This window comes from Lithobates pipiens, unplaced genomic scaffold (genome assembly GCF_037356315.1).
Source record: "Lithobates pipiens isolate NorthernLeopardFrog02 unplaced genomic scaffold, aLitPip1_a1.2 Scaffold_3, whole genome shotgun sequence".
Lineage (NCBI taxonomy): Eukaryota > Metazoa > Chordata > Amphibia > Anura > Ranidae > Lithobates > Lithobates pipiens.
Genome location: NW_027507790.1, coordinates 206,657,925 through 206,672,993, shown reverse-complemented (window position 1 = coordinate 206,672,993; position 15,069 = coordinate 206,657,925). Strand labels below are relative to the sequence as shown.

The window sequence follows — 15,069 nt, the reverse complement described above, 5'->3', positions numbered from 1 at the left end:
TAGCTAAAAATAAAAAGCTCAATGGTGATTAAATACCACCAAAAGAAAGCCCTTTAAAGTTAATGCACTTTAGAATGCCAATGGGCAGTTTTGACGCATTTGAAGCACGTTAAAACCCGCTCCAAACATTTTTTTTTTTAAAGGAAGTGACATAATAAACTATTTGAGGTGTGGCTTGTCATGGTGAATATTTCCTGAGCATGCTCCATTAGCAGGGAAGGCAGCAGCATGGATTATCTCATGTTTGGTCTCCTGCATATGATGCTGATTTATGAACAATTGGCTGAGCAGAGGAAGAGGAGTAGGGCATCCAGGTGCTATTGGGTACATCCAATTGTCTCTCTTGTTCTCTGTGAAGAAAACAAATGCCTGGATTAGATTTAAGGCTGGCCTGGCCTTCAACTGAATTTTAAACCAACTGCTCTTTGTTTGTTGGAAAATTTTTGTGAGGCCAGCACTGCAGTCAACTGGAAATCAGAATACATTTGTGGATGGAGGAAATGGGTCAAATGAATGCATTGGCTGCTGTACCCACAACGTGCACCCACGTATGTGAACCTGAGGGGGTGGGGGGGATAGAGACACTCAGTTTACTAGAGTTAACAGGGTATAGCTTGCTTGTCTGAAGACTTTAACCACTTTAAGACCGGACCATTTTGCTGGTAAATGACCAGAGGTCTTTTTACACTTTGGCACTGCGCTGCTTTAACTGGTAATTGCGCGGTCATGCAATGTTGTACCGAAACAAAATTTGCGTCCTTTTCTTCCCACAAATAGAGCTTTCTTTTGATGGTATTTGATTGCCTCTGCGATTTTTATTTTTTGCGATATAAACGTAAAAAGACCGCAAATTTTGAAAAAAAATGATATTTTCTACTTTTTGTTATTAGAAAAATCCAATAAACTCAATTTTAGTCATACATTTAGGCCAAAATGTATTCAGCCACATGTCTTTGGTAAAAAAAAAGTCAATAATTGTATATTTATTGGTTTGCGCAAAAGTTGTCACATCTACAAACTAAGGTACGTTTTCTGGAATTTACGCAGCTTTTATTTTATGACTGCCTATCTCATTTCTTGAGGTGCTAAAATGGCAGGGCAGTACAAAACCCCCCCAAATGACCCCATTTTGGAAAGTAGACCCCCTAAGGAAATTGATAAGAGGCATGTTGAGCCCATTGAATATTTTATTTTTTTGCCTCAAGCGATTGAATAATGACAAAAAAAAAATTTTTTTTTTTTTTTTACACAAAGTTGTCACTAAATGATATATTGCTCACACATGCTATGGGCATATGTGAAATGACACCCCAAAAAAAATTCTGCTGCTTCTCCTGAGTACGGGGATACCACATATGTGGGACTTTTTGGGAGCCTAGCCGCGTACGGGGCCCCGAAAACCAAGCACCGCCTTCAGGCTTTCTAAGGTCGTAAATTTTTGAGTTCACTTCTCACTACCTATTACAGTTTTGAAGGCCATAAAATGCCAAGATGGCACAAAACCCCCACAAATGACCCCATTTTAGAAAGTAGACACCCCAAGCTATTTGCTGAGAGGCATGTTGAGTTCATGGAATATTTTATATTTTGCCACAAGTTGCGGGAAAATTACAAACTTTTTTTATTTTTTTTTTTTTTTCACAAAGTTGTCACTAAATGATATATTGCTCATGCATGCCATGGGCATATGTGAAATAACACCCCAAAATAAATTCTGCTGCTTCTCCTGAGTACGGGGATACCACATATGTGGGACTTTTTGGGAGTCTAGCTGCGTACGGGGCCCCGAAAACCAAGCACCGCCTTCAGGCTTTCTAAGGGCGTAAATATTTGACTTCACTCCTCACTACCTATTACAGTTTTGAAGGCCATAAAATGCCAAGATGGCACAAAACCCCCACAAATGACCCCATTTTAGAAAGTAGACACCCCAAGCTATTTGCTGAGAGGCATGTTGAGTTCATGGAATATTTTATATTTTGCCACAAGTTGCGGGAAAATTACAAACTTTTTTTTTTTTTTTTTTTTTTTCACAAAGTTGTCACTAAATGATATATTGCTCACGCATACCATGGGCATATGTGAAATGACACCCCAAAATAAATTCTGCTGCTTCTCCTGAGTACGGGGATACCACATATGTGGGACTTTTTGGGAGCCTAGCCGCGTACGGGGCCCCGAAAACCAAGCACCGCCTTCAGGCTTTCTAAGGGTGTTACAGTTTTGAAGGCCATAAAATGCCAAGATGGCACAAACCCCCCCCCAAATGACCCCATTTTGGAAAGTAGACACCCCTAAATTTAGGGGTACACTAGTGAGACTAGGTAATAAATGGCGGGTGCCCTGAAACTATAAAAAAATAACTAACCAACCAGCGTCACCTGTAACAGTTATATGGTGATCACTGGTGAAAGGGTTAACTAGGGGGCAATCAGGGGGCTTTATGCGGTAGTATATGGGGGTCCCTGGCGTTATAAAAAGCTGCGGCGAACCTAAATACCTAACTGCCGTCACCTGTGACACTAATACAGCGATCAGAAAAACGATCGCTTATTAGGCTGGGTTCACACTGGAGCGATGCGGGAACGCCACGAATGCGCGGCGGGTTCCCGCATCGCATGCCTCCCGGCGGCAGTTCACACTGCCCTATGCGAACTGCTGGGAGTGTCAGTGAAATGTTAATGACACCCCCAGATCAGTTCGCATATCGCAGTGCGATCTGCAAACTTGGATCGCATGGTGTGAACACCCATGCGATCCGATTCTGCTGCGGACCAAAAAAAGGGTCCCGTGCGAGTTTGCGGCGGGTGCGGCGGGTGCGACACGAATTCAGCCATACTATCTGTATAGCTGAACTCGAATCGCACAGAGATCGGATGTGATTTGCACTGCAGTGCGGTGCAAATCACATCCGTTCTCATAAACCGCTGCAATGTGAACCCAGCCTTAGTGACACTGGCGACGGGGGGTGATCACGGGGTTAAACCTTTATTGGGGGGGTTAGGGGGGTACCTTAGAACTAAAGGGGGCTAACCCTAACTGCCCTAACAGTTATTAGTCACAAATGACACCCGCCGGGTGATCAGGGGGTTAAACCTTTATTAGGTAATAAATGGCGGGTGCCCTGAAACTATAAAAAAATAACTAACCAACCAGCGTCACCTGTAACAGTTATATGGTGATCACTGGTGAAAGGGTTAACTAGGGGGCAATCAGGGGGCTTTATGCGGTAGTATATGGGGGTCCCTGGTGCTATAAAAAGCTGCGGCGAACCTAAATACCTACCTGCCTAACTAGCGTCACCTGTGACACTAATACGGCGATCAGAAAAATGATCGCTTATTAGGCTGGGTTCACACTGGAGCGATGCGGGAACGCCACGAATGCGCGGCGGGTTCCCGCATCGCATGCCTCCCGGCGGCAGTTCACACTGCCCTATGCGAACTGCTGGGAGTGTCAGTGAAATGTTACTGACACCCCCAGATCAGTTTGCATATCGCAGTGCGATCTGCAAACTCGGATCGCATGGCGTGAACACCCATGCGATCCGATTCTGCTGCGGGCCAAAAAAAGGGTCCCGTGCGAATTTGCGGCGGGTGCGGCGGGTGTGGCGGGTGCGGCGAATGGCTGAACTCGAATCGCACAGAGATCGGATGTGATTTGCACTGCAGTGCGGTGCGAATCACATTCGTTCTCATAAACCGCTGCAATGTGAACCCAGCCTTAGTGACACTGGCGACGGGGGGTGATCACGGGGTTAAACCTTTATTGGGGGGGTTAGGGGGGTACATTAGAACTAAAGGGGGCTAACCCTAACTGCCCTAACAGTTATTACAGTCACAAATGACACCAATGCAAAAAAAAAAAAAAAAAAAAAAAAAAAAAAAAAAAAAAATGACATTGGTGTCACTGTGACTGGGGGGCAGGGGTAATTGGGGGGGTGATCGGGGGGTAAAGGGGGGGTGTGAGTGTGCCTGGCATGTTCTACTGTTTGTGTAGAGTGTTGGTGCAACTCACCGATCCGTTCTCCTCCGTGTCGGAACGAAAAATACCGACACGGAGGAGAGAATACATCACTTCCTCTCCTCACAGGAGAGGAAGTGATGTCACGAAGGATTTTCATTCGTCGGGAGCGATCGCGAGGGGGTGGCCATGAATGAATGGCCGTCCCCTCGTCCGGGATCGCTCCCGCACGAAAACCGACCGCCGCAGGCACCGGGCGGGGGCCCGATCGGGCCCCCGACCCGCGGGAAGGCAGGGACGTACATGTACGCCCTTATGCCTGCCCGTGCCATGCTGTCGACGTACATCGTCGTGCGGCGGTCGGCAACTGGTTAAAAAATGATTTCTCAGATTTGTACCTTTCATTGTATAGAGCAGGAAGGTTTTATTTTTCCTGAAATAAAAAAATGCAAACGTAAGGCTAGTTTTACACTGGGGGGGGGGGGGTGTAGCGGTAAAGCGCCGCTAGTTTTAGCTTTTAAACCTGGCTAGCGGCCGAGGATAAAAGCACTGGAAAAGTGCCTCTGCCGAAATCTTTTGCAGGCACTTTTCCCATTGATTTCAATGGCAGGGACGGTTTAGGAGCGTTGTATACACCGCCCTAAAGATGCTGCTTGCAGGACTTTTTTCCCCATCCTGCAAGCACACCGCCCCAGTGTGAAAGTACTCAGGCTTTCACACTGGGGCTACAGAAGAGGCAATTTACAGGCGCTATTTTTACAAAGGGTTCTAACTGTGTTTGTATCAATCTAAAAATTAAAAATTCCTCCATTGAGCAAAATGAAATAGTAAAAGAATAAACAGGTGATATCCACATTCCAGGCACTACTTGCTCAGGCATGTATGCAGTTATCTCATTTCCTGTAGTAATACACACAGGGAAGAGTCAACAAATAGTCATTATTTTTACCGTGTGTATTCTACACCAAACTGTCGTAAAAATATCCAATAGGATTTAAGATCTCTTCACACTGTCTGCAAAAGAAGAGATACAGACAAAATACTAATATACAGACACACAGGATGGGCATACAGGCAAACAGACAGACTGATTGAAAGCAAGAAAAACAGAAAAAGAAAGACAGACACAGGGAGGCAGAACAGCAGAAAAATGGAGTGAAAGCCCATTCACATCAGGGTCCACTATGGTATTTTAACAAGTGTTATGTTACATGTTAACATACCTTATATTAAAGGCCAACTCCACCTTTTAGACCATTTTCTACACATATTTAGGGAGTAATATGTAACATGGTTGCCACTCCACTCACTCCACGAGGGCTTTCACACTCGAGCGGTGCGCTGGCAGGACAGTAAAAAAAGTCCCGCTACCAGCATCTTTGGAACGGTGTATATACCACTCCTCCACTGCTCCTGCCCATTGAAATTGACTGGGGCACACCAGGATGACGTGCGGCACCCAGCGGGGTGGCCCCACCCTCTTTTTGGCTCAATTATTAGCACTTTTCTTTTGTCAAAAATTTCGGTGTACCACTACAATTCACACCAGGAAAGTACACGGTGGAGCATTAAGACCCCTTTCACCCGAGCCGGATCCAGTTTTGCTCAGTAGGGGGTCCGCCTGCCGATTCCCTGCTGAGCTGAATGGAGCAGCCAGATGACAGTTTCATGTCCGCTCTGCTTATGCAGAGCAGACACGGACACAGCCTGTTTTGCTCTATGGGCAGTAGAATGTAAAAACGGACTGGCTGTCCATTTACACCCAAATGCCCTCCAATCCTGGCAGTAGCTGGATGTAAATGGACAAAAGTTCATGATATCCGACTTCCCACAAAGGAGAATGGAGGGTCCAATCGAATGCGGCTGAAAGTCGGGGCCTAAGTCACAGGTTAGTGTGTCTAGAATCCATTTATTTTAACTCATCACAGCAGACCCCAAAATTGATCTGCGCCAAGTTTGCATGTGCAGTGGCACTGTCACCATCGCATGCAACAATAATTGTATTACCACATGTAGTGGTAAAGCAGTGCACTGGTGTGAATGGGCCCTAAAAAAATAAAAAATAAAATTATATGACACACAGACACAAAGATAAATAGGAAGAAAGACAGACTCTTTAATTAACACACAAACAAGAAAGTAAAAAAGTTGAAAGAGAAAGAAAAGCAAAAACAAAAAAAACAACTAGGACAAATGGGAATGTAGTTAAACGTTATTCTGGCACAGAATGAGTTAAGGTTGCTGAGTACAAATGAATGATTGCAGACCTGCACTTCTGTATATTTTAAGGGGGTGAATGGGTCTCAGCTGTTGGTATTTAAAGTAGTAAATGACATCTGCTTTCTAATCCCAAACACTCCCCCACACATAACAGCTTTCCCAACATGATGGAGTAACTGCAGTAGCCCCAGCGTCTGCAGATAATCATATGTTTATCAATGCAATGGACGTAACACATCTGAGCACAGTCGTTTCCAATAATAATGATTATTATACAGGATTTATATAGCGCCAACAGTTGGCACGGCGCTTTACAACATGAAGGCAGACAGTAGTACAGTTACAAAACAATTCAATACAGGAGGAATCAGAGGGCCCTGCTCTTTAGAGCTTACAATCTAAGAATAATGAATATATAGGAATACTGCACCATTGTATACTGTAAAATTAGAATGATTTAAAGTGCCGCTGTATTGTGCAATTCAATGTTACTGTTCATAAAAAATATATACGTTTTAGAAACTTTTCAAACAAATCTGGAATAGTGAGCAGTGATATTATAGGTCACATATATGTAATTATTGGTTAGAAAGTCAGCTGACAGTCCATCTCTAAGTAATATCTCAAACAGGCATTTTATGCTGGCTTATGCTAGCCACTGGCCCTATATACTTTGAGTACTCGGATCAAATCTCTATAATTCCAAGCTGCAAATTTCTCAGACAATAAACTTTCAATACCAAATAGATCTCTAGTATCTACCACCAACAGTGTGTGTGCACATAGGTGAGATCTCGCATGGAGCCCCAGACTGAGGGAAATGACAGTTATTTTGTGTTTCTTCCATTTGGGAATAATCACACCAACTGTGGTCACCCTCTCACCAAGCTGCTTGGTTGGTAATGGTCTTGTAGCCCATGCCAGCCTTGTGTAGGTCTACAATCTTGTCCCTGTCATCCTTGGACAGCTCATTGGTCTTGGTCTTGGTGGAGAGATTGGAATTTGATTTATTGCTTCTGTGGACAGGTTTCTTTTACAGAGATAACAAACTGAGATTAGGAGCACTCAATTTAAGAGAGTGCTCCTAATCTCAGCTCGTTACCTGTACAGAAGACACCTGGGAACCAGAAATCTTGCTGATTGATAAGGGATCAAATACTTATTTCACTTGTTTATACCTTTTTTTTTTTTTAATGCATTTTTTCTGGATTTTTTTGTTGCTATGCTGTCTCTCACAGTTAAAATAAACCTAGCATTAAAAATATAGACAGATTTTTTTGTTAGTGGGAAAATGTACAAAATCAGCAGGTGATCAAATACCCTTTTCATATATATATATATATATATATATATATATATATATATATATATATATATATATATATACACATACGTACATATACATACAGTGCCTTGCGAAAGTATTCGGCCCCCTTGAAATTTTCAACCTTTTGCCACATTTCAGGCTTCAAACATAAAGATATAAAATTTTAATTTTTTGTGAAGAATCACGAACAAGTGGGACACAATTGTGAAGTGGAACGAAATCTATTGGATATTTTAAACTTTTTTAGCAAATAAAAAACTGAAAAGTGGTGCGTGCAAAATTATTCGGCCCCTTTACTTTCAGTGCAGCAAACTCACTCCAGAAGTTCAGCGAGGATCTCCGAATGATCCAATGTTGTCCTAAATGACTGATGGTGATAAATAGAATCCACCTGTGTGCAATCAAGTCTCTGTATAAATGCACCTGCTCTGTGATAGTCTCAGGGTTCTGTTGAAAGCGCAGAGAGCATCATGAAGACCAAGGAACACACCAGGCAGGTCCGTAATACTGTTGTGGAGAAGTTTAAAGCCGGATTTGGATACAAAAAGATTTCCCAAGCTTTAAACATCCCAAGGAGCACTGTGCAAGCGATCATTTTGAAATGGAAGGAGTATCAGACCACTGCAAATATACCAAGACCTGGCCGTCCCTCTAAACTTTCAGCTCAGACAAGGAGAAGACTGATCAGAGATGCAGCCAAGAGGCCCATGATCACTCTGGATGAACTGCAGAGAACTACAGCTGAGGTGGGAGAGTCTGTCCATAGGACAACAATCAGTCGTACACTGCACAAATCTGGCCTTTATGGAAGAGTGGCAAGAAGAAAGCCATTTCTCAAAGATATCCATAAAAAGTCTCGTCTAAAGTTTGCCACAAGCCACCTGGGAGACACACCAAACATGTGGAAGAAGGTGCTCTGGTTAGATGAAACCAAAATCGAACTTTTTACCCACAACGCAAAACGATATGTTTGGCGTAAAAGCAACACAGCTCATCACCCTCAACACACCATCCCCACTGTCAAACATGGTGGTGGCAGCATCATGGTTTGGGCCTGCTTTTCTTCAGCAGGGACAGGGAAGATGGTTAAAATTGAGGGGAAGACGGATGCAGCCAAATACAGGACCATTCTGGATGAAAACCTGTTGGAGTCTGCAAAAGACCTGAAACTGGGACGGAGATTTATCTTCCAACAAGACAATGATCCCAAAAATACAGCAAAATCTTCAAAGGAATGGTTCACAAATAAATGTATCCAGGGGTTAGAATGGCCAAGTCAAAGTCCAGACCTGAATCCAATCGAGAATCTGTGGAAAGAGCTGAAAACTGCTGTTCACAAACGCTCTCCATCCAACCTCACTAAGCTCGAGCTGTTTTGCAAGGAAGAATGGGCAAGAATTTCAGTCTCTCGATGTGCAAAACTGATAGAGACATACCCCAAGCGACTTGCAGCTGTAATCGCAGCAAAAGGTGTCTCTACAAAGTATTAACGTAAGGGGGCCGAATAATTTTGTACGCCCCACTTTTCATTTTTTTATTAGTTAAAAAAGTTTCAAAAATCCAATAGATTTCGTTCCACTTCACAATTGTGTCCCACTTGTTGGTGATTCTTCACAAAAAATTTCAATTTTATATCTTTATGTTTGAAGCCTGAAATGTGGCAAAAGGTTGAAGAGTTCAAGGGGGCCGAATACTTTCGCAAGGCACTGTATATATATATATATATATATATATATATATATATATATATACACACACACACACACACAAGGCTTGACAAATTTGCCTAGAACCTAGGAGCCAGTTGAAAAAGTTAGAAGCCAGTTATTCAAATCAGCTGCCCAGTGCCCAGAACTGCATGTCCAGAGCATTGGGCAATAATAAGAATTGCTCATGCCTGAAACCAAGCAAAAAAAAGACCAGAATAAAAACACAAACGCCACATTTTTTTTGTTTGTTCTAAGATTTTGCAAATATTTTTCTCCTTTACTGATGTGTGCTGAAAGACTGCACTAATGGACACCGATTAGGTGGCACTAATGGGCTGCACTGATGGGCAGCTGTCAAACTGGGAGGATGATGTCAGAGGTGGGCGGGCAGTTAGAGCGAGCAGCACTCATCACAGCAACACCCACCACAGGAGGGAGCTGGTTCGCAGAAAGGAGCGTGTATCTCGCTCCAGCAGGCCGCAAAGCCACAGCCTCAGTTTCTGGCCAGCCTGACTTGAGTCCGCATACTGGGCGTGTAACCCCAATGCACAAGGCTCCAGCTGAAGGGCACAGACGAACCGTCCAGCCACGCTGCAGACAACCTGTCAAACTGAGAATCTGACAGCAGCCGCTGCGGCTGGATGGTGCACTTGGTGGTTTGTACATTTAGGCTGGGTTCACACTCATGCCATTGCAGACATTGCATTTGATTCGCACCACATTTCTATGCAAATCACATGCACTGTCTGTGCGATGCAAATCCAGCCATATAGTTTGTATGGCTAAAATCGCATCACATTCACATCAAAATGGTGTAGGTCCCTTTTTTTGGTCCACAATGAAATCGGATTGCATTGCTGTCGAGACCCATATGATCCGATTCCATCCAATTACACAGTTCGCATTTTGCTCTGCAAACAGATTCGGAGTATCATTAACTTTATATCAACACCCGCAGTGGTTCGCAGAGAGCAGTGTGAACTGCCTGCGAGTCTGATGCGATACGGGAACCCGCACAGAAATCAATGTGGTTCCCACGAAGCACCAGTGTGAACTGAGCCTTAGGACAGTATGTACCCAGGGATGAGTGCCCAGAACTCAATAAGTCTGCGTTCCAAGCATTCAATCTTGGGTACATACTGCTCTAAATCTACAAACCACCGGGTACACCATTCAAGCGCAGCAGCTGTCAGATTCTCAGAGTTTGACAGGCTGCCGGCAGCGGGGCTGGACAATGCACCTGTGCCTTCTATCCACAACTATACCCCAGAGCCTCATGCATTGGAACTAAAGGCCAAGTGTGCATGATCCTTAGAAGATGTAAGAGGATGACCATGATCCCCATGCAAAGGCTACAGTAGCCGTGCAGACATAAAAGTGTAACGTGACAGTATCTGTGTGAAACCCACCTCTTGGTCACTTCATACTTACTGTACCTCTCCAGTGCATTGCCTTGGCACCCTTTTGTCATGTGAAAGTGTTCACACCCAGCAAGCGGCTGCTAGGTCCAAGCACTGCAGCACATGCTCCCCTATACTTTGTAGTGGCCGTGTTCACCGATACTGTGTCTGATGTAGAAAGCATTGTACCAAGCTGAGCAGTGCCATCACATTTCAATAGATTACAGGAGTACCATGCTGTCAGTTTTTTTTATGGGTGCCGATTCTGTGAGCAGTCCAATCCTCTCTTTATAAATGAAAATATTGCACAAGGAAGATGCACAGCAAAGTTATATACTTTAAATGTCCAATTACATAATATTCTGTGCATGCTGTTCAGCTTGGTCTAACTCCTTGTGTAACCTTACGGACTTTGGCACCCTGCGCTCATCAGCAGCTGTTTCTGTGAGTTCTTGCAGAATCCTATTCATTATTTCCAGTGCAGTCTAACCATCTTCAGTGAGATAAAAAGATTAAAGTGGATCTATAGTTAAAATATAAAATCATAAATTAATTTCCACATTGCATTTCAATTATTTCTAATCCGACTTTTATAATTATGAACAATCTTGAATTTTGTAATGATCGATATACATTTAGGGCTTGTTTACACTAGCATTGCCTTCAGAAGAGCAATCTACTAGGGATTGACCGATATCGTTTCTTAGGTGCCGATATGATACTGATATTTCGGCCACCTCTTGGGCCGATATTGTGTGCTGATATCTGTACATTTAACCACCTCCCACCCGGCCACTGCATATATACAGCAGGGTGGGCACTTCCTCCTTCTGAGTGGACGTTCAGGAACGCAACTTTAGAAGGAGAGGAATCACACGTGCCTGCGCAGTGGCACGATTCCAATGTGCTCGTATCACCTGGACACGGCACATCTCCGATCGGCAGGAAGGCTCTGCGATTGGCCCTCCTGATCACATGATAGCTTTGTCTAATCAGAGCTGTCATGTAATGTAAATAGAGAGCAGGTTGCTGGGCGATCGGCTCGGCTCTCCTCACACGGAAGTTGTCAGTGAGGAGAGGAAAGAGGATCGCTAAAGCAAGCCAGTGATCAGTGAGTACGAGCTTTTTTTTTTTTTTTTACACACTTATCACCGGCCCAGTGTCCCCACACAATGTAAAATCACAATGTCCCCACAAAGTAAAAACACCTGTCCCCCACATATGTAACAGTAAAATCATATGTCCCAATGATCATCTGCACACATCTGTCCGTGATCACACAAACCAAATTATTATACACTTAACAAGATTTTTTTTTACCAAAGACATGTAGCACAATATATTTCGGCCTAAATGTATGACAAAATTAGATTTGATTGGAATTGATAAAAATTTCAATTGGGTACAGTGTTGCATGACCGTGCAATTCTTATTGAAAGTGCGAGAGTGCTAAAAGCTGAAAATTGACCTGGGAAGGAAAGGGGCTAAAGTGCCCAGTACTGAAGTAAAAATAAATAAATGAATTAAACTTTTTTTTATCACTGTTATTGCTGTCATAAGGAATGTAAACATCCCTAGTGACAGTAATAGGCAGTGACAGGTACTCTTTATGGAGAATAAAAAATATATATATGTACTATTGTGTCTGGGCCCTAATACAGTTACAAACAACAAATAATATACACATATATGGTATTGTGACGAATGTCAGAAGGAATGCGATTTCATTTGTTTTTGGTGATGGGTCAAGCTGGTGGAAAAAATTATACAGCTAAAGTTTAAATAATTATTAGTTTTTTACTATTTTTATACAGTTTTTCCTTTGATAATAAAAAAAAAAAAGATTTTCAATACCATTTTTCACCAAATTAAATACTAATTTGTCCTTAAAAAAATATAAAAAATGCAGAATAATTTACCTGTATACAATAAGTAATTGTGATATAGGCAGTTTTACTAACATATGTCAAATGTGCAAAGGTGTTAAAATTTGTTTTACCTTCTGTCAATAAGGGGTTAACATCATAGATAAAGGGAAGTGGGGTACGTTATCCTTTTTATCTACATTACTGATTCTGCAGGGTACAAACTGACCCAAAAGGGGAAGCTCTGCTTGTTTGTACAAATTCAACATCCGGAACGATTTGTGCTCCAAGGTTTTACCGTATATGCTTAGTTTATTGGTGGAAGTTAAGCCTATTACATGCTATTAGAAAATCAGAACAACAATTATTCTTTTTTTTTTTTTTTTTTTGGCATACTAGTCCCATATCAAAAACAAGAGTGCCATTATATGGTACGAAAATTCTCATATGACAGAATACAACTTCAGTCTATGGGGTTAATTTACTAAAACTGGAGTGTGCAAAATCTGGTGGAGCTCTGCATAGAAACCAATCAGCTTCCAGTTTTTTTATTGTCAAAGTTTAATCAAACAAGCTGAAGTTAGAAGCTGATTGGCTACCATACACAGCTACACCAGATGTTGCACTCTCCACTTTTAGTAAATCAACCCCTATGTCTAGTCCCCTATGGTTACAGTTTTGTTTCTGATCATGCACAGACTTGCTGTTTCAGGTTTTTGTAGAACGAATACTGTTCTAATTAAAGAAAAAAACAAAATCAGACATTACGACAGGAAGAACAATTTTCCAACACATACTGTTGGAAATTTTCCTCTGAAAAGTCCATATTGGCTCTCAAAAGCAGTGTATGAACAACAAATAGAAAATTGAACGAACAGTTTAAATATGGATAATCGCATCCAATTTTTTAATAGTGTGCATTAGCCTTTATGCTGACTTCCAACATCCAATCATGTGCAAGAAAAAATGCTGTTTTATTTTTCTTGCATATACAGTGGGTATTCTTTGCAGTGAAGCTTCACCTAATTTACTAATAGAGCACCTGCCCTTGCAGAGTAAAAAGTCTATTGGCCTTTAGTAAATCCATCCTGATGCGTACAAAGCAGAGGAGGCTCATCAAGAATACATCTCATCTCTCATACAGTAACCCATGTCACTGATAATCCCCATCACTGCTCCTCTCATTGTTATTACTGACGAGGATAATGCTACAGAAGTGATCTGAAGCAGCATATCCTCAGTATATGAACAGATACAATGTACACACCTGATAGTATGGAGGAAACATAAAGAGTAAATGATCACTGTCCTGTTTCACTGAGGTCTTACATTGGATTGTACACACAGGATTGTACACTAGGAGTTGGTGGTACAGGGGGCAAAGGTATTAGTTGTTAGGAAGCAGATTTTGCACTGTTGGTTGTTGGGAAAAAAAAAGTATGGTAGCAGAGTTGTGCACGCTGTTAGTTGTTGGGTAGCAGGGCACAGTCTTGGGTGGGTAGCAGAGCACAGTCTTGGGTGGGCAGCAGGGCACAGTCTTGGGTGGGTAGCAGGGCACAGTCTTGGGTGGGCAGCAGGGCACAGTCTTGGGTGGGCAGCAGGGCACAGTCTTGGGTGGGTAGCAGGGCACAGTCTTGGGTGGGTAGCGTGGGTAGCAAGGCACAGCGTTGGGTGGGTAGCAGGGCACAGTCTTGGGTGGGTAGCAGGGCACAGTCCTGGGTGGGTAGCAGGGCATAGTCTTGGGTGAGTAGCAGAGAAGAGTTGGGTAGGTAGCAGGGCACAGAGTTGGGTGGGTAGCAGAGCAGTGTTGGGTAGGTAGGTAGCAGTGCACAGTGTTGGTGTCGGTGTTGCTCTTACCGGCTCGGACGTGTAGTATGTGTAGTAGGGCTCCCAGCACACACAGTGCGGTGAAGGTGACACCCGGGGTCATGTCTGCTCGGTGTACAGCATGGAGCTCCGTCTATAGTCCTGTCACCCTCACCACAACCCCATCCCCGGCCACTCTACACTACACCGACCCCAGCAAGAGTCAGGACGTAGAGCGGGGTGACGTCACGGAGGGGGGGGACAGAAAGTTTCCTCAGTCTGAGCCGAACTCTCCGGAGATCTCATTCCTCCCGGGGGGCGGCTGGAGGGCGGGACAGGGAGGAGGAGGGGAACCGAGGATTGTTCCTTCAGGAGGGAGAGCTGTGTATGCCATCTATCTACTCCGTGTCTGCGGTGTACGGGAGAGAGGGGGCTGTACACACTATATACACGTTATATGACCGGATATATACACCAGTATACACATTGTACGATGTCATTAATAGTTACACCTAGGTACATGCGTAGGCACGTGTTTCTCAACCTTGTTTTCAGTCAGAGAACTTTTAGGCCTCACATACCGGTGCACATATACACATTGCATGACCGGATATATACACCTCTGTGTACACTATATATACACTGTATGACCTGATATATATATATATATATATATATATATATATATATATATATATATATATATATATATATATATATATATATATATATATATATATATATATATATATATATATATATATATATATATATATATA

General features: G+C 42.9%; 1 protein-coding gene across 1 annotated transcript in view; it reads right to left on the bottom strand.

The window, feature by feature from the left end:
* The window catches only part of LOC143940924 (chondroitin sulfate proteoglycan 4-like), a 61,497-nt gene extending 46,908 nt beyond the window's left edge, over positions 1 to 14,589 (bottom strand). Inside the window, exon 1 of the mRNA XM_077462746.1 lies at positions 14,342 to 14,589. Coding sequence (XP_077318872.1) covers positions 14,342 to 14,414 — 73 coding nt within the window. The 5' untranslated portion in view covers positions 14,415 to 14,589. The remainder of the gene's footprint in view (positions 1 to 14,341) is intronic.
* Between the last annotated feature and the right edge of the window lie 480 nt (positions 14,590 to 15,069).